The 27,872-nt window shown below is 39.2% G+C and overlaps 1 protein-coding gene across 1 annotated transcript in view; it reads right to left on the bottom strand.

The window, feature by feature from the left end:
* The window catches only part of ZNF385D (zinc finger protein 385D), a 335,124-nt gene that overhangs the window by 112,231 nt on the left and 195,021 nt on the right, over positions 1 to 27,872 (bottom strand). Inside the window, exon 3 of the mRNA XM_082655440.1 lies at positions 22,635 to 22,745. Coding sequence (XP_082511566.1) covers positions 22,635 to 22,745 — 111 coding nt within the window. The remainder of the gene's footprint in view (positions 1 to 22,634; positions 22,746 to 27,872) is intronic.

Genomic DNA, 27,872 nt, shown 5'->3' with positions numbered 1-27,872 from the left:
AAACAGAGACTTCCTGGCCAATGTAAAGAAGAAAGGGCATGTGAGCAGATAGGCACAATTAATTAAGCCTGCAAATTTTTTTTTTAGCTAATATTTGCCTAAATGAAGCACCAAAGTGCTCTGAAAATCTACAGTTCCTTGATTTTAAGAGACACAAGAATGTAACTTGTCTTTCTTTCAGCTTCTTTAAGTATTTCTTTGGATAGCCTGGAGTAAAGAAACATCTAGGGGACGTGCTGAGCCACAGATCTGAACAGACCCAAGTCACCATTTCAATATAATTCGTTGTCAATTCTTACTAGATCACTGTTTCCCTGGTACGGTTGGCACACCCAGTTTTCCCAAATCCTCTACCTGAAACCAAAAGCAGAACCAAGACTCAAGGGTTTTCTCATCAAAGTCAGGTAATGTCTTCTTACCACAGTGCAATAGAATTTTAGTTTCTGATATTCTATTTAACTTTGACAGAATACATCAAAAGACCTCGCTCTTTCCTAAAGAGACCTGCAAATGATTGATGAAACTCCCCACGATTTTAATATCATGCACTTCAAATACCATGCACTACTTTTTTCCCAAGAACCTTTCTAATCGACAGCCTTTTATGTTTCTTCATTTTTCCTCACTGCCCTTTCTCATCACACATTTAGAAAGCTTAAAAATTAAAATAATTTACTCATGCCTTTAAAAATAAATCTTTCCAGGAAACACAGCAAGATAATCTTGTGATTCTTTTTTCAGTCTTACCTGAATTTCATCTATCGATTTTAAGTCCCTTTTGTAAACATTCATTCATTTTTCATTAACTTCAAGTGAAGAAGATAAGAAACATTGGCTGGAAATGGGTGTGTAAATTCAAAAAATCCATAAATCACTGTATAAATCTTAATACAACCCAGAAGATCATTACCCCAAATCTATGAGCTAAACATTAGGCATACGTCTTCTTCTAAGTAAAATGGAATGAAACTAAGTTTGTATTTAAATTTTGGCTTACCACTCATGGACTGTGTGACCTTAAGCAAGTGACTATCCAAACCTCAGCTTCTTCATTTGCAAAATTATTATAGGAAAGGCTGTTTTTTACTTCGTGAGAATCAAATTAAAAAAGTAAAATTTCAGTGCCTTGAACAAAGACTAAATTTGAGTGAGACATTCTGGAATCTCCATTCCTGTCTTTCATCTACTCACTCTTTATCACACTGTAACCCTTTTGTGGAAGGGTTAGCTTTTTCTCTATGCAATCCTCAGACTCATCCCCTTTTGGGAACCTCCACTAACGGCCCCCAATCAGCTATGCTAATGGGAGGAGGATATATCAATAGTCTTAGCAACCTAGAAAAAGAGATGTTAAGAATGTTTTCATAATAACTTACAAGTTTATGCTATCGTAATAGCATAACCCCTCAGCGTGAGCACACAAAGTTTGTTTCATGGGCATTTCATTCTAAGGAACTTGAGAAATCTAAGTGTCCCTCCAGAGCCCAGGGGATGCAAGATCTGAAGTTGTCCTTTCCTGCTGTAGTTACACCTAAGGGAAAACAGAATGGCAGGAGTTGACCAGGTGACCAGATGACCAGCTCTGACAGAAGTGCAGAGAGAAGAGCTTTCCAAGGTGTTAAAGACTGAGAACACAGGAAAAGAGGAAATGAAGAAGATATTGGGGAGGAAGGAATTCCTGAGTCTCATCCAAAGGGACCAACATATGACTTTATGGATAGATAGATACCTAGATAGGAGAGGTAAATAAATTTGTGAGCAGGCATAGCCAACTAGTCTATGATTTCCTTACTGGCAAGGAGCTAGATCTTCCCAACCTAATATCATCGGCATAGCTGTGCTCTTAAAAGTGCTTACAAAGAAATCTTTCCTCCTTGCAGGTAACAGAGAATAAAAACTGCTGGGTTACAAGCTAGGAGTGGAAGGACATGGGAAAATGATCCTCAGCTTCTTGGTCTTCCTCCCCACTGGTGGATCTCTCTTCAGATGGGACTTGAGGACTTTCTTTGGGAGCCTCAAGAGGAAGGGATGGAGAAAAGGGATGTTGTAAGAGGTACCTTTCCGTTTAAACCCTTAGCTGCCACGGTCATAGTATATTTTAGAGAAACAGGGAACAAGATATGTAGTGTTTCAGAAACATTCCTTTTTTCTTCCTCAAATATTCTAGCTCTTGTTAAGTTACATAAAAAGACACAATTCAGATTTACTTTTTCTTTAGAGTTTTGGTGGGAAAATAAACGATGGTTTTGTTGGGTTTTTTTGTTTAATTAAACGTTGGCTTGACTAACATCACAATTATTTTCAACTCCTACTCTCTCATTTTCTTTGTAATTCAGATACGGGTCACATTTCCCCAAGACCTTTCAAGAAAACAGGGAACAAAATTGGAGTGCAAACTGCCAAAAGATGTATCTTCCCTTTTGTGGTGGCTGCAGGGAAGCACTATACCTAATGACATGTGTGGATTCTGTGGTCAGAAGACCTGGTTCAATCCCAGCCCCACTCCTTGAAGGTACAGGGAGGTACAAGCCAGAGCTTGAGTTTCTCATTAGCAAAGCCAAGGTAACAATCCTTGATTGTTTGTTCATTCATTCTTGCATCGAATGTTGTGAGAATCTGTACCACGGACTCAACTCTGGGCTAGATCTAGGGCTAGAGGTGAAAAAAACCAGACTCAGTCCCTGTCCTTGGTGAGCTTGGCATCATAAGGATTAAAGGAGACTGAATTTAAAAAACATCACATTCTCAATACATGATCATTATATCTATTACTGCTCAGGACACTGTAATTATTATGACACACAGATCGAACTTGGTGCAGGTAATGAGGCTTTTAGGGGATTTCTAGATTTCCAGTTTTTTAAAAAATCAGCAAAAAAGAGCGATCTGCTTTCAGATGAAGTGTTTCTCCCATGCTGGATTGCTGTTTGAATAACCAAAGTGGATTTGTATGCACATACGTATGAATCGTACGAAATTGTTAGCATTTGGCCAGTTTGACCTATAAAACCAGCAATTTCATATGCCCATCCTAATATGTCAGCAGTGGGAAGGTGGGCGTGAAAAGACGTAAGTGGGAAGGAGAACACAGAGTGGTGAATTTTGCACATGTTGCAAAAATTTCAGTCTATTCAACATCGCATTTAACTAAATATAGATTTCTGATAATTAGATTTTAAGATATTCCTAAAAATGGAACATTTTGGCTTCCTTCTGGCTATAGCTCTGATATAAATTCTCCAAGCCTAATGAAAAATGCTTTAAAAATTAAATCATCCATATCCCATATCTGAAACGTAGGCAGCAAATGTACAAAAGTTTCTGTCAGTGGTCCATCGTACAATGTTCTGAGTAAATATTCAAAATAAAAACACTTTCAACAACTTCCAGCATCATTTTCTTCTTTAGATTTCTGTTTATCCTTCACCAATTCATTGTAGCACATACTGAGTTCATTCAGTGCTTTTTGAACACCTAAGATGGCCAGAAAGTATTCTAGGTACTGTGTATTCGAAAGCACACTTAAGGTAGTTAATCAGAGCATTTGACAGGGACAGATAGCCTATACAATTCGTTATCTGGAACTCCAAAATATCCCTAACCTCTGACTTCTGAGAGTTTGTGCAGCTGGCCCCTACAGGTCCAGAAATTCGAGGGTTAAAGATCTTGTGACTCAAACCCTGAGTCTGTATTCCGTGAAGATGGATGTAACCACTGCCATAAATTGGCCAGTTATGCATAAAGCTACGGTGACAAACAAGGCCACAAGCCATCACAGAAATTACTGATGAACTACCCAAACCTACAGTGAGTGAGAACAGGTAGCCCTCGCCCAGGACACTGCAGCTCTAAATCTTCCCAATGGACTAAGAAATAAGCGCTTCCCCGTTTCACATGAGTGGAGGAAGTCACTTCATCATTGGCCTGTCACATGAATTGCTGACACAAGAAACTTTTCCCCACTTAGAAAACCGTAAGTACTAGGCGATCGCTTGCCAGTTGGAAAATGCCTATTTTTTTTTTCACCCACGCTGTCTCGTATTTGAAAATAAAGGCCGATTCTCTTTGCAGTACATTTGGGTGCACTAATCGTTTAAACTCTAGCTTGTTCCACTAATCCTCTAGCAGTAGACGTTTCACGAATCTGTCAATGGTATACACATTTATGTATAACTATAGATGTGCCCCTATTATGCACCTCTCTGACTCAACATGTCGACTGTCTGATACCTGAACAGCAATTCACTGGATACCATTTTCTAAAAATCTTAGGTCAAACCTGCATTTATTACACAAGATCTTGTGGTTTAGGATTAGAAAGTGAGAGAAAACCCAGAATCAACCCGTCAGTTACTGAGTCAAGCTACAAACTGCTCCCAGAATTAATTGATATCATCTATCTATATTTTAAAAAACAACGTAACGGCTATGCACGTTCAAAGCTTTACTGGAAGAAAGAACTGACCAAAAGGATAGAATATACATTGGCAGAGCCTAATCCACATCAATTATCTAATTGAGGAAGAATGATCAAAGTATGCACCTAGCAAGCCTTGCCTCAGACACATAACTTGTGATTTTGAAAAGGTACCGAGTATGAAAACCATTACTCCCTTTATGCCAGTATCAGATATAAGAAGGAAAAAGATTAACCCTAAATACCTACTGTGAATCTGCTGCTTCGCTTATAATACTCCCTTTAATCCTCAGAGACATCTTATATTGTAGTGTTAGCATCTTTACCGTACAGGTGAGAATCTGACATGCATAGATGTTAAAAAAACTTGCACAGAATTATACAACAAATAAGCACTGAGATAGGATTAGCCGGATCCAAGTCCCTTAGACTTTCCCTTCACAAAGTTGGAGCAGATAGTTAACGTGGAAAATAACCCCTTTGTCATCTGAACTTCCACGGTGGGCCAGGTGCACAACTGATACTTGGGTCCTGGCGATTTCTCAAGGGATTATCCAAAGACTTGAACAGATTGCTCCATCAACACCCAAAGATGTTTACATCAGCAGCTTTAATATAACCCTCCATCCATTCTCCAACTAAAGGTGGTTCAGCTCTGTCACAGAGAAGCTGGGACTAGACTCATCTTTTCTCAGCAGCAATCCCTCACGTGCTGACCGGAGAGAGAGCTGGGGTCCAGCTTTACACATGCCACTCAGTCCAATAAGCACAGCTGTGCTGAGAAGACCTCTTTCTCTAAATTCTCTTGCCAAGCTGAATTTTATGATCTTCACTGGCAGAGGATCAAATGCAAACTCCTAACTTACAGCCAAGTTATTTTACAGCAGCTGTTGGAAGAACTAATTTAGAATGCAAATCTGGTCCTTAATCTACGGGAAAACTGTTGCAGTGATGGATGGCTTTTGAGGCAATAGTTCAGGAAAGACACCCCTAATGCCTTCTAGCATTACAGAAGAAGAAATATGTAGCTGCCATTTGTTTTTATTTGCTTTGGAGCAATTGCCCCTCTAGGGAGGACTTGGAGTCCTATGGAAAAATGGTCCAGGTGTTTAAAATCTGCCTCAACTGTCTTTTCCACATAAGTAAAATCGAGATCAGAAGAAAGGCGTGGAGACTATGTTTCAGATAATGCCTCCTTAGGATGTAGGACTCCAAGACTTTAGGCTAAATCATCTATAGGATAAGGCAACTGGATGTAACAAGAGAGTGAAAAATCAGTAGCCATCACTGATCCTGCCTATAGAATCCTGTTACTCGAGGTATCAATTAAAGTTGATACAGTCTTTTTTCTTTTTATTCATTTACTTGCCAGCTAATGGTGACCTTCTAGAACACCAAATGCGTGAAGCATTCACGGAACCATTCCACAGCTTTGATCCTCATGCCTTTAGTCCAACAAATCTTAGAAAATACTCAGTCCTGGTTATGAGGAAGTTTCTTACTTTTTCCACTGAGTGACAGAAGAAACCTGAGCCTGAGCAATATCTATGAAGATCTCATCTGATGGCAGCTGTCAGAGTAAATGCAATAGAATAATGTACATTTCTACCTGTTCCTGTTTTGTTAGGCATGGAGAATGATGACTGTGGAACTTCCAATCACTTCAAAGAACTATCAGAATAAGAGTAATGGGAAATGGCTCTGAGGAGTAGAAAATTAGAAAAGGAAAGGTATATCCACACTGGGGATTTTTGTGATTGGCCTTTCAGTTTGGCTTTGCATGTAACGGAGAAACACTTGTCATCTAAGTAATTAAACTTTGACTAGGAGACCAGAAACTCTCGTAACCCATGATGTGCTTCTAACTAGACACTCCCTCATGTGCTTTCTGGTCCACACGAGTCAACAAACGCAAAGGAAAAAAGGCGGTGCTACTCATGCCTATCTGTGGTCCTGCTTTTCCCTGACCCCATCCCATCACTGTTACCCCAAGTTTACTTAGATACACAGCCGTCTGTATTACTGATCTACCTGAGTCTGTGGTAGAGCAGGTAGGGCTTAAATTGGGATCAGGGAAGTAGCCTGGATTCTCCACAGTCACAACAGGGAGCGTGAACTGCATTAACTATGGTAACAAACATACCCTCTCTGTTCTCCAAGGGCACTGCCAAAGCCCCTGATCATCCTGAATTTTCCTGTGACCCAACAGTGACATCTTACCTAGAAATCCAGTGCATTTTCATTTTACTATTGCCCTGGTGGACACGTGGGAGTTTGCATAATTGGTTATTCATCTTATTTGCTTTTGCAGCACATGATGGAGGACCCCAACAATGTGTTTGGTGTCAAGATACCAAGAAAAGCCTGGATCCAGTGTGAAACTACCTAATGTCCACGGACAGACCAAATACTGTGATGTCAGAAAATGAAGTAAGCTCACAGGAGGAAAGCTATTCATTCATCAAGGATGAACTGGGGCAAAGGTATCCTCTTGCATCTCTTCTAAGAATGTCTCCATTTCTTATCATGGAATGTGGCTTTTTTTTTTTTTTTTTTTTTTGTGTGTGTGTGTTACGCGGGCCTCTCACTGTTGTGGCCTCTCCCGTTGCGGAGCACAGGCTCCGGACGCGCAGGCTCAGCGACCATGGCTCACGGGCTTAGTCGCTCCGCGGCATGTGGGATCTTCCCAGACCAGGGCACAAACCCATGTCCCCTGCATCGGCAGGTGGACTCTCAACCATTGTGCCACCAGGGAAGCCCGGGATGTGGCTTTTTATGATTTGAGGGGGAAAGACAAATTGGGAGAGGGTTGAGATGTTCCCAAACCTGGGTGAAATAAAGTTTGGATATATGTAACTGGTAAGCGTCATGACATTCATTTAGTCTTTAATTTATGCACCCAATAAATACGTATTAATATATCAAGTACTGCTCTAAGTAAGTACCTAGATAAAACAAAGGCAAACAGGCAAAAATCTTTGCCCCCAAAGAGCTTACAGTCTAATTGGCAGTGGGCAATAAACATAATAAATTAGTAAATTAGGTAGTATATTACAAGGTAATTAGTTCTTAGGAGAAAAACCGCCAGGTACGGAGAGGCGGAATGACAGGTGTTGAAATCCTAAATATAGTAGTCAGAGTCAGCATCAAGGGGTGGTGACACTGAGTCAAGGTTTGAAGAAACAGACCACGTAGAAATCTGCGGAAAGAGTGTTCCAGGCAGAAGTAAGAGCCCATGCAAGGGCCTAGAGGTGGGAGCGAGCCTGGTGTATTTAAGATAGGGTCAGGACGGCTGGAATTTGTTTAGGGTGAGTGAAATATTTGCCTCAGGAGAAAAATGTAAGGGGATCTTAAAAGACTCAGTAATCAAGAAGAATGCTATTTTTTTTTTTTTTTTTTTTTTTGTGGTATGCGGGCCTCTCACTGTTGTGGCCTCTCCCGTTGTGGAGCACAGGCTCTGGACGCGCAGGCTCAGTGGCCATGGCTCACGGGCCCAGCCGCTCCGCGGCATGTGGGATCTTCCCGGACCGGGGCACGAACCCGTGTCCCCTGCATCGGCAGGCGGACTGTCAACCACTGCGCCACCAGGGAAGCCCCAAGAATGCTATTTTAATGCAACATTTTGTAAACATTAAAGTCCATGCAACATAAAGAAATCCAAGGTGAACAAAATATCAACATCTGAAATAGGACAGGATCTGACACTACATGGTCCAACCCTGCCTCATTCACCCGGTTCCGATAAAAATTTATTTACGAAAACAGGCGGCCAGCCCATGGGCCGCAGTGTGCCATTTTGGACTCTTTCGTACTGCATTTATTATTTGTTCTGACGACTGAGCTTTTTCTCCCCCACTTAAATTCTGCTTGTGACTCGGGTGCCTCACCCTAGACCGGCCCTGCAAAGGAGGCCCGCGTGGCTGCAGAGGATGAAGTGGGAGGAGGTGAGGCCAGGAGGGCAGCTGGAGGCCACATTTCAGAGGCTGTGCAGCCAGTCTAAGGATTCTGCCTTTCGATCTAAATGAAATGCACCACCCCTGAAGAGTGTTTAACAGAAAAGCCACCTGATCTCAACTTGCCTTTTAAAAATGATGAGTAAAAGGAGTAGAAGCAGGGAGAATGATTAAGGGGGTGTTTATAATATTCCAGATGCGAGCTGATGGTGAGTAAGACCAGAGTGGTAGCAGGAGTGGTGAAAAGCGATTGGTTTCTGGATATATTTTGTTTGTTTGTTTGTTTTAGTTGAAGTGTAGTTGATTTACAATGTTGTGTTAGTGTGTGAAACTTCAGTTATACAGCAAAGTGATTCAATTACACACACATATACATGTATATACACACACACACACACACACACATATATATATATATATAGGTCTCAAGATACTAAGTAGATTTCCCTGTGCTCTACAGGAGGTCCTTGTTGGTTATCTATTTTATATATAGTAGTGTGTATCTGTTAATCCCAAACTCCTAATTTATCCCTCCCCCCTTTCCGTTTTGGTAACCAGAAATTTGTTTTCTATGTTTGTGGGTCTATTTCTGTTTTGTACATAAGTTCACTTGTGTCATTTTTTTTTTTAATTTCACATATAACCAATATCATATGTTATTTGTCTTTGTCTGACTTACTTCACTTAGTGTGATCATCTCTAGGTACAGCTGTGTTGCTGAAAATGGCATGATTTCCTTCTTTTTTTATGGCTGGATATATTCTGGAGGTAGACCTAACATGTTGTGTGTAGTATTGGACATAGAGTGTGAGACAGGAAGAAAGGATGATCCCAATATTTTCATCAGATAAACCAGAAAGATGGAATTGCCATTATCAGAGAAATGCTGTCTGGGGAGCAGGTTTGGGCAAGTGAACCATGGCCTTTACTTTCTTTTTTTTTTTTAATTAATGAATTATTTTTGGCTGCATTGGGTCTTCATTGTTGCACGCGGGCTTTCTCTAGTTGTGGTGAGCAGGGACTACTCTTCGTTGTGGTACGTGGGCTTCTCATTGCGGTGGCTTCTTTTGTTGCAGAGCACGGTCTCTAGGTGCGCGGGCTCAGTAGTTACGGCTCATGGGCTCAGTAGTGGTGGTTTGTGGGCTCTAGAGCACATGCTCAGTAGTTGGGTGACTCGCAGGCTTCAGTAGTTGTGGCTCACAGGCTCTAGAGCACAAGCTCAGTAGTTGTGGTGTGCAGGCTTCAGTAGTTGTGGCATGTAGGCTCAGTAGTTGTGGCTCGTGGGCTCTAGAGTGCAGGCTCACTAGTTGTGGCGCATGGGCTTAGTTGCTCCGCGGCATGTGGGATCTTCCCGAACCAGGGCTCGAATCCCCGTCCCCTGCATCGGCAGGCAGATTCTTAGCCTCTGTGCCACCAGGGAAGCCCCTGGCCTTTAGTTTTGAACATTTTAGGTTGCGGTATCTATTTGCTCATCAAGTGACCACACTGAGTGGTCACTTGATACGGGAGTTGATACGGGAGTATGAAGTGGAGGAAGAGATTTCAGCTGGAGAAATAAATATGGACATCACCTTAAAATCTATATAGACAACTTACTCTCCTCCTTCACCTCCAGATACTGAAGCCATTATTCTGTAAACTAGAATTGAGAAAGCTTTTGTAGAGGATACATGTCTTCATGAGGTAGGACTACGTTAACTTTCATTCTTTTGAGCTTTTCCAGTGGCCTAGGAATTTGTTTAAAAACAGAAGAAACTGGATTCTCTACATGAAAGACCTATGGTCAAATATGTTTCCATGGAGTTTTAATTCTTAGCGTTTTCTCAATTTAAAGATTGGCAACATGTTTCAAGTTAGAGGTCAGAATGTTAGTAACAGGATCCCACCAAAATGTGTCACTTCCCAAAATCTGCATCACATTTTCTACCAACAGGTAAAGTCCTAACAGGAGTACAATGTAAGTAAACATATCCACAGGAGAAAAACTGGAGAGAGAGAGAGAGAGAGAGAGGTGGAGGGGGGGGGAGCGGGAGGGGGAGGGGTGTGTGTGAGAGAGAGAGAGAGAAACTCTTCTCAGTCATTTCAAATCAGTCTGCAATAAATGGTAATACATTTTCTAGACAATCTGAGTGTTTTATGAGTATACAAACTTGGCCACTTATGTTGGGCTGATTTGCAAAGTTAGGCATTAGGTCATATCCTGCGGCTACTGTTTAAAAGTATAAAAATCATATGGCTGGCTAAGATGACAAGTTTCTTGTGGCAAACTATTTGACTAGACTCTCTGGGCCAAGAAGAGATGAACTATAGTATTTTGACTCTTCATGAAAATATCCAGTCTGCTGACTGCCAATAAGGAGAAGCAAGAGTGGGTGCAGCAAAATATTATGTTAATTGTTAAACCTGCATAATGACAAAGCACCCCTTGACAAAACTGATTGGCTCCCATCCTGGGAAGATTTGAGACCACAGATATAGCAGAGAACCAGTTTGAGCTTTCGGCTCAGATTTTCAAAACCAAATCCCATTCAGTGTTGTGTGGTTTCTATGTTTCTACGTGGGTTGCTGTCTCATTAATTGATGCCATTTGCCCTTGTTTTGTTTCATAGATTAAAGTAAGAACCACTAATGTCTAAATGCCGGCATCAAATGAAAACAGCAGTCTCTCTTTGTTGTCTTACGTCACTCAGAAATAGAAATTTATACTATCTCGTAATAACCTATAATGGAATATAGAATGTAAAAAAGAAATATATATATGCGTAACTGAATCACTTTGCTGTACACCTGAAACTAACACAACATTGTAAATCAACTATATTTCAATAAAAATTTAAAAGAAAAACAGAAAAAAGATTCCCAACAAAAAAATAAAATAATACATTAAAAAATAGAAATATATCATTATCCTAGGAAGTCCAGCCATAGAAGAAATTTGAGTTTTTGCTAATTCAACCTTTTGATAAAGAGGCATGATTTCTAATTAAATCCATATTATTCTGTATTTCCATATTCTTTTGAGTTTTCTTTATAATTGTGTACTCTAAAAGTTAAATATTTTTTATGCTTTTCTAAATTATTGTTCTGGATTTTATAAAGTAATAAAAATACAACAAAATACAAGAAATAGAAAGAGTGTCTTTGTGGAATACACAAAGGATATATTAAATGTTTATTTAATCAGATATTTATTTTCAATAATTTATGAAATCAATAAATATTTTACCATGGAAACATTCCTCTAGTACTACTCTGAAAATGCTACTGTTTTAAGAAATATGAGTTGGATTAGAGAAATAAAAATTCCTTTTACTGCATATAACAAATATTACAATAGAGAACAGACTTGTGGTTGCCAAGGGGGAGAGGGGTTGAGGAGGGATGGACTGGGAATTAGGACTAGCAGATGCAAGTGATTACATACAGAATGGATAAACAACAAAGTCCTACTGTACAGCACAGGGAACTATATTCCATATCCTGAGATAAACCATAATGGAAAAGATTATTAAAACACATATATATATATATTATATATATATATATATATACATGAATAACTAAAGCACTTTGCTGTAAGCACAAATTAACAGAACATTGTAAATCAACTATACGTTACTAAAAGAATATATATTACAGACACAGCTAAGAGTAATGGTGACTGAGCAACTGACTTAAAAACATTTACTTCTCAATGCTTTTTAAACCATGAAGATAGCTAGTTCGTGTTACTTAAAATAAACTGAAAATTAAAGATAAATATTCTCTAGCCCAAGCCAAAACAGAAAACAAAAAACTCTAACTTAGGAAACCATTGCAAATCAACAAAATTAGACTTGCAAACATTCTAGTAAAACATGTGCTGAACTATTTTTTTACAGCAGCACTGAATATTCATTGAATTATCATTCATATGATTTTAATTTCTACCATAACTGCATTAAGAATGGGAAAACGTTAATATAAATAAGCAAACAATAGATCATAAACTACTCTTTGGAATGAAGAAGGCAAAAGCACGATACTAAGAACAATATAGTAAAAATTATCAACCAGACTTTGAGCACTGTTTGGGGAGCGTCTTTTATCTGATGGAGCAGATTGAGCCAAAGATAGGCATGACAAGTCAATGAGACCCAAATGTAAACGATAAAACCATGGACAAAAGCCTTGAAGGAAAACGCTTTTCCCTTGGAGGGATGATTTGTGCTGACCTCCAGGTGTAATATTATGTGCACTGATGAGCTGATCAACAGAACAGAACTTCTAGCCAGCTGTAATCAAGAGTGATTGATGGCTGGGACAAAAAAGTTGATTACCATGACAAGTTTGCTGATGCAGAGAAAATAAGCCTCTGCTTGGGAAATGGATAAAACCTGCTCAGAGACTACCTCCTGAAACCTTATTATATAGGAATCTAAGAGAAGGCTTAAAGTTGCATGAATGGACCTGATATCCCAATAAACCTGATAAGAATAAATTTGCCATGCATCCATCTTCAGATACTTCTCGGTACAGAATTTAAAAGTACATGTAGGCCCAATAAAAAGTAAACCGCATGCTCTCAATGTTATGTGTGTGATTATCTCTCCGCCTCTCAAAGTATGCCTGTGAATCGCACGTGGACACAGAAAATTAAACTTTCACAGCCCTCCACGGCTCCCTCCGCACAAGGAATGGGTTCCCCAAAGGACTGCAACCTTTACCACTTTCAGATTCAATTTACATCAAAACATAGATTTGGAGGGAGACAATGGATCCCAGAGGCAGTGTTTTGCATTGAAAATGAGGTTTGGCAGGCTTGAAAAAGGTGAATATGGGCCAGGATGCAGGGTGTAAGTACAGTGTTCTAAAATAGTACAGTAGCTAGATTATGCAGAGATCCATAGACTATGAATAAATGTACCCATCTTTTCAAGTTCTGGCTTGAACGTCATACTCTAGTAATGCAACCCAAATGTAGTGTGCAATTTATAGCATGCCTGGTACAATGTCATTCTCCTTAAATCCATGATAAAACCAAATAGCCACTCCTCAACGAGTCATCCTAAGAAACGTAGTGGGAAGAAGGTAAAATGAATGGGTAGGTTCATTTCACCTATAGAGAGATCTGTGGCCATGGGGATACTCGAGAAAGTATATTTCATCACAATTACTCTAGCTAATTAATACAGAGAATAGGACTCAGCAGAAGAGATAACAACAAATAACTGTAAAAGGAAAGAAAGGATATAAAGATCGTAAAACCCAAAATGACTTAAGAATAAAATCATAGGAATTACCTTTCTCTCCAATTCCTTTGCTCCTCTGCCCCTCTACTGTCCTAAATTTCCAGGGCTATGGCGAAAGTGGTGATTTATGAAATGCTGAAATAAATTATAGTGAAATGTAATAAAAAGGGCAAGGGGCCTGATAAACAGTGACTACAATGAATGGAAAGGGATGAACAAATTTGATTTTTGAGACTTTTTATTAGTGGTGATGATTAATGCAGTTGCTACTTTTAGTTTCTATAAGCTCATTAGTGCCTATTAATACTTTGAGAAATGTATATGGTTGCAGAAAGAGATACAAAACAAATGATGACATTTATATGAGATATGTACGTCAAGCGATTTATGGGCAACTGGGCTACATCAAGGTTTTTATTCCATGGCTAATAAAGACTTCATCAGTCACAAAGTGATGAAGCGGCTGGTGTGCTCCAAAATCTTCAGGGTATAATCATAAAGTTAAAATGGGGGAATTTGGACGATACTGATTTTTTTTGCAAATAACCTGAAATTCAGAGGTTGCTACAAGGCAAGCTTTCCAAATCACAAGAACCAGCTTCTAAGGCTGTGCTCAAATCTAATTCCACTTATTCATTTCCTCTTCAAGTCATGTGAATTTCCATTTCTCAGGTTTTAGGGAAGTAGTTGCTTAGGATACGAATCCTGCTTTGTAGAGGGATCAGGCACTGGCGAAAAGGCAACCTAAAATTTCATTTTTTTCAAAATGTAGAAGTTATTCTAAATGCTCTTAATGAAGCTGCAACTTAAGACCATCTTAGAGAATCCCGTTTCTACCTTCGTTTTCTTGTTAAGGTGATTTAAAAAAAAAATGTGTCTGGTCTTAAGCACTTCATCCATTTATTTATTCAACATTTATTGAGTGATACCTAAGACTTGTAGAGCTTTCCTAACATTAATAGGTTTCTTGTCTCATCTTTGGGGACACGTGGACGATTTTAGTTGATTTAATTGGAATCATACCCTCCCCATCACATTCTGTCCTTTGATGCTTTGCACATGCTTAACCCTCTTCTCAAATTCTGCATTCAATAGGTGGCATTTGATGAAACAGACTTGGCGAAGATTGTCTACTGCCCCCCTGCCCCGCCCCCTTCAAAACTTACTACAAGAGCGCTGCCTTTGAGGCGTTCTCAATTTTGAAATATGTTTCTAGGTTCTAGCGATCTATACTACTGGCAGTCTAGCAAGGAGTTTAGTACTGGTATTAACCTTAACGTCTCCATTGTGTGTAGAACTTCAGTGACCAGTTGTCCTAGCTGAAAACTGTCAGCTGATACCAATGCAAGTCTCAGAATTAATTTCCCTTAGGAAAGGTCACGTGATACGTTAAGTAAAAACACTAAGTTGGGACTTAGGAGCCTGGTTTTCAGTCCTCTTATCTGTTGCAACAGCTTAGAGACCTTGAAAAAGTCAACTCAATATTCTGGCCTTTGGTTTTTCCAACTGTACAATCTATAAAATGGACAGAATGATTTCTTATACTTCTCTAAGTCCTAACTTACAACAATTCTCTGAGGGGCTCACAGCATTCCACAGAAATACAAGTACCTCTCTGATTATTGGAGGTTATTGTACACATCTACTTGTCATAGCTAAAATCAACTTTCTCTTCCTATACTTTCAAAGTCAAATTTTCCACATCTAGGAGAATTTGATAGAAAAGTGAGTTTTATTAATTTGTTTTTCCTTGTTTATCAAGAAAAGATGTCCAGAGAAATATGGACCCTTTTATAATGATTTCTCTTTTTTCTCAGTCCCATACCCTTCATTCCATCCACAGATGAAACTCTGGAATATCAAAGTCAATTCAGAGTCCCGAAATGACCCAATATTGAAGTTTTATTTTTAAAATCCTGCCAAAGAAACACACTGCTTCAATAGATTCCTGTGCTCTTAACGGCTCATTTTCTCCTGAAATCTCGAACAGCCAGACTCAGGATCTCTTGTTTGGTCTTTCTGTTCAAGTTTTCCTTTCTGAGAATTTCTGACAGAGCCTCGGGCTCTATTCAAGAAGTAGAAGCCAGTGAAACTGAGGGATGAAATGGCCCAAACGCACACTCAGAGGACGTGCTCCAGACCCAACTCCTCACACAGGGACGACCTGGCAGCCCAACTCAAGCTCATCAGGTCCCAGATATAACTCCTTTGGCAGGGAAGCTGAATAGCCCTGTCCTAGAACTGTTTTTGAAGAAGAAAAAGCACCCAGTGGGAAAGCCATGATGCTCAGGCCAATGCTCTAAATAGCTCTGTGAGTCCTGGAGACATGGAAGGGACACAGTCTTATGAAAGAGCTGTTTCAAAGCTGCCTGAAAATTTAATTTATAACTGGGTTTCTCTGAAGTTCCTTTGGGACTTAGCAGCAGCAGCAATAGACTTAAAGAGGCTGAGAGTTTTTAATAAATGCAGCTTTGCCAGGGACAAGTGGTTCCTGCTGTTTTTAAAAGGTAAAAGGTAAAGATTTACCAGGAGTGGGCACCTCAGATCTTAACACAAAGATACACTAAGATGCACAAAGATGCTTTCAACTTATAGATCCCTATAAGGACTTTTTTTTTAAAAAGAGAGATATTTTCAAACTTCTGTATTTCTTAAGAAGTAATTTAACATTTGAAGAATGAAACAATTGTAACTTCATTTTTAGCCCACAAAGTAAAAATGACCTTTCTGTTTTATTCACTATAGAATTTATAATCTAATTGTTTACATGTTGTAGTTTATAATCCTTACAACGTGGCTGTAAGGAATGGCTAGTTATTTTAAATGAGATGATTCTGGAACCTGTAAGTTCAATGAAGAGCCCAAGGACACACAGCCAATTAAGAGAAGACAAATGTAGACGATAGGATGTCAAATTCCTGATCGGTTGTTTTTCCTACCATTGCACTGGGCTTCCCTGATGCTGTTTTCAGGTCCGGGGTTTGATGTGTATCCCCCATGCATAGATCTGTATTAACCTTCCTCCTAGGATATGCAATAAAATGCTAAAATCTGAATGAGACAAAAATAATATCTATGAACTTTCCTGGGCGTGTCTCAGACTGAAGACACGGCCAGAAAGAGGCCAGAAATACTTAGAAAAACGCAACTGAGATCTTCAAAATATAATTTTTAATTTGGGATAAAACGTGCAGTTTGAAAACCATAATAGGATAGTAGATGCAACCATCCTTTTTCCTTTAAGAAACTTAAGCACGGGGGCTTCCCTGGTGGCGCAGTGGTTGAGAGTCCGCCTGCCGATGCAGGGGACGCGGGTTTGTGCCCCGGTCCGGGAAGATCCCACATGCCGCGGAGCGGCTGGGCCCCGTGAGCCATGGCCGCTGAGCCTGCGAGTCCGGAGTCTGTGCTCCGCAACGGGAGAGGCCGCAACAGTTAGAGGCCCGCGTACCGCAAAAAAAAAAAAAAAAAAAAAATGTGTCTTAAGATATGATGTTAACGAAAGTGTAATTATCTAAGTTTGGTCATTTGGTAGGAAGAAATATTCCTATTAGCATCTTCATCATTATATTGCCACATTTGGTAATGGAAGTTTTGACAGAGATATGAATTAAATTCAGATTTATTGCTTCATTTCACTACATATCTGGTTTCTAAAGTGCAGAACAATAATGATTTCTATTTTATAATACCACTGGAAAATGTAAATATCAATTATATTGGTGATGGTCCCAAGGATTCCCTTTGGAGGGGTCTGAGATCTGTAAGTAATGTTATCTTCTTTCTCTCTTTTTGTTTTTTCATAAATTTACTTATTTTATTTATTTATTTTTGTCTGTGTTGGGTCTTCGTTGCTGCGCGCGCGCTTTCTCTAGTTGCGGCGAGCCGGGGCTACTCTTCCTTGTGGTGCGCTGGCTCCTCATTGCAGTGGCTTCTCTTGTTGCGGAGTGCGGGCTCTAGGCGTGTGGGCTTCAGTAGTTGTGGCACGTGGGCTCAGTAGTTGTGCCTCGCGGGCTATAGAGCACAGGCTCAGTAGCTGTGGCGCATGGGCTTAGTTGCTCCGCGGCATGTGGGATCTTCCCAGAAGAGGGCTCGAACCCGTGTCCCCTGCATTGGCAGGTGGATTCTTAACCACTGCGCCACCAGGGAAGCCCTAATGTTATCTTCTAATGAGGTTGCTTTTCCTCTGGTTCATAACAGTCACCTGAAATAATTAATGCTTGGCCATTCTGAGTGATAAAGGATTTGTTGTTACTGTATTATAGTTCAGTAGTTTGCATTTATCTTTAAATTTTCACCATGTTTATGACTGAACTGTGTGAGTGAACAGGAGTGATGCCGTTTGGGAGGACTTGTCAGTCATTGTGGCGGAGCCTAGCCCGCAGTGAGGGTGACCTCCACAGCAGCTCTGACTGCCCTGGGTTAGTTCATGGGGGAAGGAGCCCTCAGGCTTTCTCTTTGGGGCAGCTGGACTGGGCAGGAAACACACAGGATGCCATCCATGCCATTGTTGTCGCAGCTGCTGGATCTCTGGATGGACTTGCTGCCCTACCTGGACCAGGTGAAGCAGAAACAGCCTGGAAGTGGACTCCGACGCTGTGTGGCTAGCCTCTGGCTAGGTGGCCTGCTATAAGCCTCCTACACTCTCTACACTTCAGTTTCCACTGCGAAATTAGCAAAAGTTTCCTTCCATCATTAACATATCATGAAATGTTCTTTTGGGGATATTAACCAGAGTGATGATCAGATACCACAATTTTATGATCCCTCAGTTTTGGGGCCTGAGATCTTATTTCTCATTCTATAAACAGTCATTGAGTAATTAATCATTTTCTACCTCAATAATTTTACATATGTGCTGGCCTTGCTGTAAGTTGTCTTTCAAAGGCACACTTACTAACTGGTCCAGGCCAATGGTAATTTATGCTGATCTTAAGATGCTGATAAAATAATTGGACAAATTACAACCTTTCATTCTTTAATTGGAAGCTTTCTGCATAACCTCATGTGTGTTTCATATAAATGTCAAAAAGAATTTTTTTTTTCCCCAAAGAAAAAGCCTGCACCAGGAGAAGGCAATCTGATTTAAAGTGCATACAATATAATGTGCCACTTAGAAAGATATCTGCAGGGCTAAAAATGGAAAAAGTACTGTACAGGAAACGGGTATGGCATACCACCAAACTACAGACTTTATAATACGAAGGGTTAAAAAAATAAATAAAAGCTTAGAGGGAAAGGAAATTGAATTTTCATGATGCAGAGATGAAAAGAACTAGAAGCTATTATTTTCATTGGAAGGGGAAGAAGCTTTGAAATGTAAAAAGGTTCACAAGGCAAAAATACTTTCCTACGTGATAGAGGATTCAACCAAGCATACAAGTGAATTACAGTGTTACTTTTCCAGATTCTAGGTTTAAGAATGGAAATAGCAAGATAAATTCCAGATTTACCTGGAAAGAGCAAACAGACAGTTGTATTGGGATTTAAAGCTTTTTGGGAATACAATGCTCGATATCTATATCTATACATCTATATAAATATATATATACGTATATATACACATACATATGTATGTATACATATAAACACATACATATGTATGTATTTTCTTTTTTTATATATGAATGAATGAATGATAAATCCAATTGATCTTGGCATTCAGTACTAAATAGTTCGTGAAATTAGTATATATAGATATGACCAGTCAATAAATAAACAAATCTTATATTTTCAGCACATTAGTTCCCCTTTATTGACATAATAATGCTATGGAGATATTTAAAGTCTCTAAAGGAGTTTCTACTCCTGTATATCAATTTTGCAATAATTATATTTTGTTTGTAAATCACAGTTAATATGTTGCTATGTCATTTATAAACTCAATAACATTGGGTCTTCCTATTAAAAAAACCCTGCAATTTAAAAAACTTGCACTGCATAGTGAATTTATATTCAAGGTTCAAGGAAAGGAAAAGGGCATTGAATTCATGTGTTCAGTTTATACAGACCGAAGATTTGGACTGGGGTAATTATCTGATAAATTCAGGTGGTCATGAAATTCAGTTCAAATGTAAGTCAGACATCCACGTGAGTACCTATGGTAGGCAGGATAATGATGTTTAAGTCCTAATCCCTGGAATCGATGGATATGTTACATTACGTGGCGTGACAAAGGAGATTAAATTAGCAGATGAAAGTAGGTTGCTGAACAGTTAAATTTAAAATAGAAAAGTTATGCTGGATTATCCAGGTGGGTCCATGGTGATCACAAAGGTCCTTCAATGTGGAAGAGGGAGGCAAAAGAGAGAGAGAGTAATTCCACATGCAAAGAACTCAACTGGCCTCGTTGCCTTGAGGATGGGAGGGGGTCGCGAGCCAAGAGGGCAGCTTCTAGAAGCTAGAAAAGAAAGGCAAGGGGAGTTCCCTGGTGGTCCAGTGGTTAAGACTCCACACTGCCAATGCAGGGGGCCCGGGTTTGATCCCTGGTCAGGGAACTAAGATCTCGCATGCCGCAACTAAAGATCCCGCGTGCCGCAACTAAGACACAGCACAGCCAAATAAATAAAAAATAAAAAATATTAAAAAATAAAAAAGAAAGGCAAGGAACTGAAATCTCCCCCAGAGCCCCTGAAGGAACATCACCCTGCTAACACCTTGCTTTCAGCCATGTAAGACCCATTTCTGACTTCTCACCTCCAGAACTATAAACTAATAGAGCTGTGTTGTCTTAAACCACCAAATTTGTGGTAATCTGTTACAGCAACAATAAAAGGTTAACACAGTAACCATCTAATGAGTGGTCAAGTCTGCAATTGTTTAATTATGACCGAGAATGATTCTTGTCCATTCTCCAAATACCTTGGCCATTTTCCTTTTAAAGAAACCTGAGAACAAAGTTATAAGAATGAGAAGCAATTTCCCTAATAAATACATATTGATTCCTATATCACTTTGAAAATTCATTAGCAAATGAATACAAATACATTTTTAATCTCTTACTAAGAAATAAAATAAGATTACATTTTAGAAAAGAAATATGCAAATCTTTATTTTACATTATGTTCTTTATGTTAATAATCATATATGGAAACATAGTGTGTTTCCTAAAGCATACCTGACAGTATTTCTAAAGTTTTAAATATGACTTTGATATCCATCTACAGGATTAGTAGAATCACCTGCCAAAAAAAAAAGACCAATTGTGTCTTGAAGTGGTGAGTTACCCGTCACTGGGGATAATCAACGCAAAGACCTAGTCTAGATATAGCAAATGGTTTTCTTACATTTAGTGGGAGAGTGGGTTCAAGAGCTTGAAGTCTCTTTCTGGCTTCCAGTTTACAAGAAGTTTTCTTAATATAGAGAAAAACATTAGCAGTGAAATTGTTGGCAGAAGGGTTGATATTTGAAACAGCCCCTATTAGACGTAAGGAGAGGGAAACAGGGCTCCTCAGAGACTTTTGCAACATTATCTGATCAATACCAAAGTGAAATATCAACATGATTTAAGAAGAAAAGGAATAAAGAAGGACACACTTAACAATTATGGAACTATATGATTGTTTGCTGAGTATTTAAAAATGATCAAAATTGCAACTGTTGAGTTCAGAACTCTTATTTGCAAGTCAGGAAAACTGTTTTTTTTTTTTTTTTACACCAGCTGGAAGAGGTTATTATATAACATTCATCACTTGAAATATTTTTTAATAAATTAAACTATAGTAATTTTCTTAAAATTCAAATCGAATCAAGGTGCTCAGTATTCAAAAACAAACAACAAAACAAAACAAAAAGACAACACTTCAAATAAAATGCTGTATGTTTAGTGTGTTTTTTTTACAGCAGTAAATGCCATTCAAGTGCTATGCAGGCAATCTATTCCTCTTTTTAAGCCAACAGAAGGAATGCTATAAAATTACCTGATGATTATACTAGTAGGTATGAGTTCATAAGACAGTAGCAATCCTTATACAAATGAAAGGCTCTCATGGAAGGAAAAAGCCACTTTATTTATGCCACATCTATTTCCTGTGCCTGATTATCTCATATGAAACCCTTATCATCAGATCAGCTAAGGGACACACTTGCCTAGGGTGATTAAATACTGGAAGGCCTAACATTCTCCAGAATCCAGAGCTGTTTGGTTATCTCCATACAGCATATCCGTTTAGGGCAATAACATGGCACCCTGGAAAGGCCACTTTGATAGATGGGGTCCTCTGTTTACCAAGAGTGTCAACAAGATGTTCAATTTTTATTCCTTCCAAACCAACGTCCCTTTTCTTTTCTGTATCTCAGGACCGACTACATTCCAAAGTAGGATGGGGACAGGCGGCAGTTTTCTTCATATTGACCACAAGCAAAATTAGCTTCTGTGATGAACCCAGAGTCCACACTGTCCCTTAGAAAAGGTATAAAAGATGAGGATCCCTCTCTGTGAATAACTTGCAAAGTGTCAGGTCTACACTGTCTTGCTCCTGTCATGTTCTCCACTTAACTTTTACTCATTAGGGGCTGGGGGCCTTTGAGGTCTTCAGAACCCCCTGTTAAAATGCTTATACTTCTAGGTCAGTGACTGGACGTCTGTAACACAAATACAATTAAAGACACCAGAGAGCTGCAATTAGGGACCGTCAGGGCAGGTGAAGAGAATATACAAAGCCAAAACCTTGGCTTTGAAATATAATCTGGGACCTACCTTATTTCAGAGGTGTGATTTACTGAAAGCCTAGTTAGTCCTAAATTGTTACCATTCCCCAAAGGCAAAGTGTGTTACCTAAATTTAGCATTCCCAAGAGACTAAAAAATACCATTAAAGTGCAAGTATACCAGTTTGTTTAGGTGTGATTTTTTTTTTATAGAAAACAACCAAACATAATATAATAAAGTCCAAACTTAAAACACATAAGGAGTTAAAATGTTACCTTTGCATTTTGACATGCTCAGTTATTGGAGAAAATGTTTAAGAAATCTCTTCTGCAAGATTAGAACAGCAGAATACATTTTTTTCCAGTGAATACTAAGTGATAAACTTACATCAGAATTAAATCTCAGCTGGCAAATGTTGCATGATATGATTTGCTTTCTTCGATGAGGGAGAGGGACCCCGAAAGTATGATTTATTACAGCTTTCTGAATCGGGTCCATCTGTAATGAGAAAAAAAATACAACAAATAGAAATAAAGCTTGTCCGTTCCATTGGAATGTTGCCTATTTCATTAAAGAACCAATCTGTACAGCTTCAATCTACGGCTTACATTATAAAGAACATTTTTATTCTAAGAAATGGCATTTCTACTTTCTTGAAAAATAGACAACGATCCCGCAGCGCAGTACGATAAGGAAATGATAAATGTACCCATTGGAGTCTGCATGCTAAACCGTTCTTCTCATTTAGGATCAACAATTGCCTCAGTTTGATAATCCTCAAATATAATTAAAGGTTTATCCAAACTCAAGTTTATTGTGAATGCCAGAAACCTTACACAGAAGTTAGTCTATGCCATTGCCCCCAACGGACTTCAAAATAGACTTAGTCAGATGAGCAGCTATGAAAATAACTTAAGCCCCATTATGGATAATTAACCTTATGCTATGTTTGGTATCTTTCTGCCTTAAGAGTGTGGTATAGATTTCCCCTGCTATCTGAAAGTAGAAGCCACTACCTTAGGGCACATCTTGCTAACGGCTGCACAATGTAAACCTAGATAAAGCACAGATGCACACAGACACAGTTCAAAGCCATGGCGGCTGGATGCTGAGTGTAGTTGCCTGGGGAGGGGATGGAGCTTAGAGATGCCAGCCTTGCTGGTCAGGGTTCATGCTGCCTCTGTAAGAGCTGCTGCAAAACAAAGGCCGAACATCACTTTCGCTGTTTGCCTTTTTGTGTAAAAATGAAAAACCTCTTTGGATTTCCTTTGGTTAGCAGAAACAGGTACTAATACAGATCTTTGGTCAAAGTGAGGTGACAGAAAGAGAATTTTGGAAAAGCAAGGGTTACCTGTACACAAATCCTGCTTTCTAAGTATTCAGACATGGAGCTATGGATTCTTTCAACAATCATTTACTGATCACCTAATACATACTGCTATCCTATGGACTTACTGCTTGAGGTTCAGAGAGTTTGGGCCAGATGTCAGTTATTTCTCTTCATCCCATTCCCAGGACAGGACAAGGGACACCCAAAACATAATGTCAGCAACCTAGCTCTGATAAAATTTCATGTCTCCTCACCAAGCTTTGTCCCAGGGTCCACATCAGTGATTCCCAACTGCTAGAGTCAGATACAAATTTTGATCTGCTTCTTAATACTTGTGCTACCTCTTTGCTCATCTGCATCTATCTCTTAAGGTTGTGATGAAGTTTACACATAATGATTCTTGAAATTACTGAGCACAGTACAGTGCCGGGCACATTAAGAAGTCAATAAGTGGTGCTGGGAAAACTGGACAGCTACATGTAAAAGAATGAAATTAGAACACTCCCTAACACCATACACACAAATAAACTCAAAATGGATTAAAGACCTAAATGTAAGTCCAGACACTATAAAACTCTTAGAGGAAAACATAGGCAGAACACTCTATGACATAAATCACAGCAAGATCCTTTTAGACCCACCTCCTAGAGTAATGGAAATAAAAACAAAAATAAACAAGTGGGACCTAATTAAACTTAAAAGCTTTTGCACAGCAAAGGAAACCATAAACAAGGATAAAAGACAACCCTTAGAATGGGAGAAAATATTTTCAAACGAAGCAACTGATAAAAGGTTAATCTCCAAAATATACAAACAGCTCATGCGGCTCAATATCAAAAAACCAAACAACCCAATCCAAAAATGGGCAGAAGACCTAAATAGACATTCCTCCAAAGATATACAGATGGCCAACAAACACATGAAAAGATGCTCAACATCACTAATTATTGGAGAAACGCCAATCAAAACTACAGTGAGGTATCACTTCACACCAGTCAGCATGGCCATCATCAAAAAATCTACGAACACTAAATGCTGGAGAGGGTGTGGAGAACAGGGAACCCGCATACACTGTTGATGTGAATGTAAATTGATACAGCCACTATGGAGAACAGTATGCAGGTTCCTTAGAAAACCAAAAATAGAACTACCATATGACCCAGCAATCCCACTACTGGGCATATACCCAGAGTAAACGATAATTCAAAAAGACACATGCAGCCCAATGTTCATTGCAGCACTATTTACAATAGCTAGAACATGGAAGCAACCTAAATGTCCATCAACAGAGGAATGGATAAAGATGTGGTGTATATATACAATGGAATACTACTCAGCCATGAAAAGTAACAAAATCGGGTCATTTGTTGAGACGTGGATGGACCTAGAGATGGTCATACAGAGTGAAGTTAAGTCAGAAAGAGAAAAACAAATATCGTATATTAACACATATATGTGGACTCTCAAATGGTATAGATGATCTTATTTGCAAAGCAGAAGTAGAGACACAGAGGTAGAGAACAAATGTATGGATACCAAGGGGGAAGGGGGGATGGTAGGAATTGGGAGATTGGGATTGACATATATACACTATTGATGCTATGTATAAAATAGACAGCTAATGAGAACAGACTGTATCACACAAGAACTCTACTCAATGCTTTGTGGTGACCTAAAGGGGAAGGAAATCCAAAAAAGAGGGGATATATGTATACATATAGCTGATTCACTTTGCCTTAGAGTAGAAGCTAACACAACATTGTAAAGCAACTATACTCCAATAAAAATTAATTTAAAAAAAGAGTCAAGGGGCTTCCCTAGTGGCAGAGTAGCTAAGAATCTGCCTGCCAATGCAGGGGACACAGGTTTGAGCCCAGGTCCGGGAGGATCCCACATGCCGTGGAGCAACTGGGCCCGTGCGCCACAACTACTGAGCCTGCGCTCTGGAGCCCATGAGCCACAACTACTGAGCCCGCGCGCCTAGAGCCCGTGCTCTGCAACAAGAGAAGCCAGCGCAATGAGAAGCCTGCGCACCGCAAGGAAGAGTAGCCCGCGCTCGCCGCAACTAGAGAAAGCCCGCGCGCAGCAACGAAGACCCAATGCAGCCCAAAAATTAATTAATTAATTAAACCTAATAAATAAATAAATAAAAATGAGTCAATAAATGTTGTCTATTACATTTTCCCTTTTGCACATCCCACGTGATGATCAAGGTTAACAGGTGCCTCACACTCCTGTGGTCTTTGTTGGCACACCTTCCATTTCTCACATGGCCAAAAAACATTTCAAAATCATCCCAATGTTGTACATACAGCCATCATTTTGTTGAATGCTTGTAGACTTTGGAACACTTAACTCTCATCAGATACAAACTTCTTATGAGAATCTTCCCAATGGGTTGAGCTAGCTCAGAAAAGATTTGGCATACACACAAAAGCTAAGAACGTGTCTGTGAAACGATGCTCTAATATTCAGCTTCTGGGATACATAATAGTTCAGTAATTAGCCTAAACCAGTCATTGATACATTCCACCTCCTTTTGTGTATTTCAAATCATTAGAACCAGCTAACTCATAAGCCCTCTTCACTGGTTAGGAGCAAGGTTCTGTCTACATTCACAACTCCTAAAAGGTTGTCTAGACACCCTTAGTGCACTGTTCTAAGTAATAACAGCAACAACATCAACAAGAGAATTAATAGCACTCAGCATTTATTAAGTGCCTCCATGTGGTAAGTACTGGGATGGGTGGTTTATATATTAAACAGTTATGATCAGGAAGAACTCATGAGTTCTCATTTTTATCTTCCATCATCACTTTAAATTTTTTCTCATGTTAATCCCAGATTCTGGATGAAGCTCAACGGCCCCATGATTTTTCTGGTCACTTCCAGGAATTAACACATTCTAGGATCCCCTCCCTCCCCCTCCAATTCTACCATATTTTCTTTTTAACCAGTTTTATTTAAGTGTAATGGATGCACAATAAAATTCACCAATCTTAAGTGTACAATTTGATGAGATTTGACAAATAGATACAGCCTTAATAATTATCATATAGAATATTTCCATTACCCAGAAAGTTCCATCCTGCCCTCTGTGGTCCATTCCTACCTCCACCCAGCCTCTGCAAGCACTGGTCTGCTTTCTGTCACGATATTTTTCCATCTTCTCAAAGTTCATATACATGGAATTGTACAGTATGTGCTCTTTTGTGTCTGGCGTCTTTCATTCAGTATGATGCTTTTAAGATTCATCCATGTTGCTGCATCTATCAGTAGCTAATTCCTTTTTATTGCCGAGTAGTATTCCTTCATACGGATATACCCCAATGTGTTTATCCATTTGTTAGTTGATGGATATTTGAATTGTTTCCAGTAAATTCTATAACTTTTTCAAATCTTAATACATAATCTAAGCACATTCCTAAATTCAGTTCAGCATCTTAATCCAAGCGTTAAAAATTAACATAAAATTACAGTTTCTTTATCTTAGCTTGAACCTGCTCTAGAGGAATAGTGTGAAAGGTCAAAGGGCATGGTACAGAATTCTTCTCTATATACACTGCCAAGTCCCCCACCCCAGGTAAGTCAAACTTCCATCAACCTCACCTCACCCCTATTTCCTCAGAACCAAAATGGACAATGCATAGAACTTGAGAAACCCCTTGACCACACAGATGAGTGAATCTGGGAGGCTTTGAGAGCCCACTTTCTGCTTCCCAGGATCACTCTTATACGACTCTAAAAATGCCATCACAATGCTTCTGTGACAGCACAGAGAACACCGGGGCATAACTTCGCTTTCAGCCAACAGCCAGAGAAAAATTAAAAGCTGAAAGAGGTACTGATGTAGAGGTAGCTGTCTCATCATGTTCTGTTGTATCTGTTCTGTCTGCACAAACGGGGTCCATTTCTATTAGGGATCAGGTGAATTATGCTTATATTCCATTTAGGAACACTGAAGCCCCCTTATAATGACACTTTGAAATAAAAATGAATTACAGATTTATACTAAGGGCTCTCTGAAAATACACACTGTTGAGTTTTTATCATATTTTGCAAGTAACATATTATTTTGTCTTTCATTAACACTGGACACTTGCAGTGACCACATTCAATCCGGAAAAGAGTAGGAGGTATTTTGGAAGTAGACACTTCATACAAATGTGTCATATTCTCTAGATTTAATTCTTTTTTTTGAATTGAATGTTGTTCTGATCACTGTTGCTATAAAATCAAATTTCCAAATGCTAGGTAATGTATTCTAATTCAGAGACCATTTTATTTCCCAGTAT

The sequence above is a fragment of the Grampus griseus genome (assembly GCF_964374135.1).
Source record: "Grampus griseus genome assembly, chromosome: 5".
In the NCBI taxonomy this organism is placed as follows: Eukaryota; Metazoa; Chordata; class Mammalia; order Artiodactyla; family Delphinidae; genus Grampus; species Grampus griseus.
Note: the sequence above shows the minus strand (reverse complement) of the source record. Positions and strands in the feature narration are given on the sequence as shown.